Source organism: Littorina saxatilis, linkage group LG1 (assembly GCF_037325665.1).
Source record: "Littorina saxatilis isolate snail1 linkage group LG1, US_GU_Lsax_2.0, whole genome shotgun sequence".
NCBI lineage: Eukaryota > Metazoa > Mollusca > Gastropoda > Littorinimorpha > Littorinidae > Littorina > Littorina saxatilis.
In genome coordinates, this window is record NC_090245.1 from 55,368,272 (window position 1) to 55,371,396 (window position 3,125).

Sequence of the window (3,125 nt, forward strand, 5' to 3'; positions counted from 1 at the left end):
ACTCTCTCCGAAAAGCGCGCTGGGCGAGAACCACAGAATTGGTAGCAAAGTAAAGTTCAACGATTTTGGTCCTTTCCTGTACTGGAATGCGATCCATTCAGGCTTTAAAAGAATTCTAAGATGCTTGTCTCAAATTCTATCTGAAACAGAAAAGAAAATATCACTTTACAGAAAAAATATTAACAAATTAAATGTGGACACTTTTTATGGCCCACCCTGTATGTCAGTGTGTGTGTGTATAATACAATGTTACACTCATTCAAAAATAAACACAAAAGCCTTACTAAAAGCGTCGCAAAGATTATCTTCTTTTTACAAAACATCCTGAAGACCAATGAAAATACGTTGAAGCGAGTCACCTAATACAGGTATGTTACACTGAAAACTTCTCACAAAAAGACAAACACAAAAGTGTCAAGATATATATAGATGTCTTTGATGAGCATGCCTTGAACAAAACAAACGCTCATTTTTGTGTCGACAAAAGCCGCCATCCGCACTAGTATTCTGAGGTAGGAAATCGTAGTACATTTTGTCAGTCGTTCAGTCAGAATCACTTGAAAAACCTTTCTTTTCTGATTACGTTATGTTGCTCTACTAGCGTAGTCTTCGAAGATGCTGGTGTCGCCCTCTTCAAGCACACCAGGAAAGATCGCAAAGCCATCGGACGACGTTTCGTAGAGAAGTCGCAATACGATGAAGACGATCAAGAGATACAGCGTGGATTTATCCCAGAAGATGCTCTTCGTTTCTTCCTCGCAGACGCCGCCTTCGTCCTCGGTCGTCTCCTCGTCGTCGGAAAAGTGTACGAACTTTGGACTGCGCGCAACTTTACCGATCACTTCCGGTGTGACTTCCAAGTCGTGCAGCTGGGAAACCTTGTTCTTGACCTTGCGTTTGATGCGAGAAGCAATGCTCTCCGGCTCGTCTGTGGGCTTGAAGAGCAGGTCCTCGTTCTGTTTCGGGCTGCTTTCTGATCTCAGCAGGCGATGGGGACTCGTTGAAGAGTTGTCCTTGAACAGCTTTTTGTCCAGAGGACTGGCGTCCTTCTTCAAGGCGCTCTTGTAGATGCGGTTTGGGGTCGATGTGGGTGTCTCAGTTCTGTCGGCCACCGACTCTTTCTTCCGCTTCTGTTGCTCCGTGTCCAGGGCAGTGTTGTAGATTGGTCGGTCGAAGAAGCTGTCTGTCTCGGTTGTCTCATTGTCGAAGTCGTCACAGTCTCCGGTGTCTTTCGCTGCACGGGTTTTCCTGGCCGTGAAACCTGAAGAAGATGCAACTCGTTATAATCAACTATTGATTTGGATACAGTAAAATGACCTATTGTCATGACTGAGTAAATTTAGATATAGCCAGTACGAAGAACATGATCTCAAAAGACGAAGAACATGATCTCAAAAGTCACAAACAGTGCTATAAATTATTCCGCACAGAGTGATTTAATCCACTTCAAAATGTGAACAAGGTCTACTGAGCAATTACATCGATAATGTCTTCTGATGTTCAATGGCGACTGCATGAAACGATGGTTTCACCTTAATACTGACAGTGACACGCATGTTCTAAAACGCTGATACGCCTAAGTTCTATGACTGCATGAGTGCAGTGTGTGTGTGTGTATGTGTGTGTCTGTGTGTTCATGGTAGGAGGTGAGAGGGAGCATCTTATAAATATATATACTAGATGAATACCCGCTTCGCCGGGTACGGCTTCGCCGGGAAGAAGTAGAGCCGAATACCCTGCTTCGCCGGGGACCCGGCTTTGCCGGGTGTACGCCGGCTTTGCCGGCGCACCGTACGAAGGAAGGGAGATAAACGCGCAAAACACTGGAGAAGATAAGGAAGAGTTACTGGGAATGGATGTACAGAAAAACCAAAATCGGTTCAGCGCTGCGCGCTGAGACCACGCACGTGTTCAAAATTTTCCACGATTGTGTCCGGGGTCTACCTGAATATGCCCACCACATTTGAAGCAGATCCATCGAGAACTTTGGCCGTGAATCGCGAACACACAGACAGACACACACAAGCCGTATATAGATAGAAGATAGGTATCTCGCGGCCTGTTTACGTCCTCTCGTTGTATTCCAAATTATATTTGGGTCTCCTATAATACATGCTAATTTTGAACATGCGTGACAATAGTCACCCATCGTACTCATACAGGCATATCTTGGTAGCTCTCCTCTGTACATTTTCAATCTGGAGCGACTGACATTGGAGGTTTGGGTGCCAAATCACGTTCCCATACTCCAAATGAGGACGTACAAGGACTTACCATCCCCATCTCCACGAATGAAAGACGCAGAGTGACGTGTTTTTCTTTGGGGCACTGGGGTATCTCCTCTGGATTTCTCGGCCGAGTGTGTCTGTCGGGATGTTGTTGGAGGAATCTCCAGCCGCTGAAGGAAGGTGGCCGATCTTGAAGCTGAGATCCACATGCCTGAGCGAGAGCGTCTCATACCAGTCTTTCGTCTTCTTGTAACACAAGCGATGAAATGTTTGTAATTTCGACTGTAAAATCCAGCTACTGGCAGACGGTTCGGGTCAGTGTCTCCCCGATCTTGACATTGAAAGTGTTTTTGGTAAGCTTACTGCTAATCGGAAGTTTTGACACAAAGACTACAGTACAGCGTTCGACGTCATTAGGCTGATGAATGACGTCAGTTGTTAGTTTTTGACGTCACTGTTTTTGGCGCGCGATTGGTCTCGATGATTTCTGCGGGAGGAAGTTCTGGGAACTGACCTAAAAATAATCTTGTTATGCTAAGATGACAGTTCCGAATAGTAAATTTTATAAAGAAAAGAAGAAAACAAGCTAAAAAAACACACACACCTAATAGGTTATAATGTGTACTTTGAAAAAAAGGACACATTTATTTCATCGGGGCATAGATGTGTATTGACAGTGTCAAGGGATATCTATGATCGGGGTTACAATGTAAGAGAAAACCTCGGGTGAGAATGAGGCTTATCACCACAGGAGCTTGTATCCAATCGCCGGTCGATCATTATTTATTCCTTATTCCATATATTTACTCCTTATTCCATACAGTTTCTACTACTATTTACTACTAATAAATATTGTAATTCAATCAAGTTTGCGTTTTAATGAAACAGATCCTGTGA

General features: G+C 44.1%; 1 protein-coding gene across 1 annotated transcript; it reads right to left on the reverse strand.

Moving 5' to 3' along the window:
- Positions 1-284: 284 nt before the first annotated feature.
- Positions 285-2,661, reverse strand: LOC138983005 (uncharacterized). Its single transcript, XM_070356435.1, has 2 exons — positions 2,275-2,661; positions 285-1,261 (listed from the first exon to the last, which is right to left on the reverse strand). Exons 1-2 carry the CDS (start codon positions 2,456-2,458, stop codon positions 585-587), a joined length of 861 nt encoding a protein of 286 aa, XP_070212536.1. The 5' UTR covers positions 2,459-2,661; the 3' UTR covers positions 285-584.
- Positions 2,662-3,125: the final 464 nt, after the last annotated feature.

What these genes read in the sequence shown, in the direction of transcription:
- LOC138983005 (XM_070356435.1), bottom strand. Translation starts at nt 2,458, where the DNA reads ATGAGACGCTCTCGCTCAGGCATGTGGATCTCAGCTTCAAGATCGGCC. An exon ending in CATTCGTGGAGATGGGGATG is followed by an intron (nt 1,262 to 2,274) that starts GTAAGTCCTTGT and finishes CATCTTCTTCAG; the next exon opens with GTTTCACGGCCAGGAAAACC.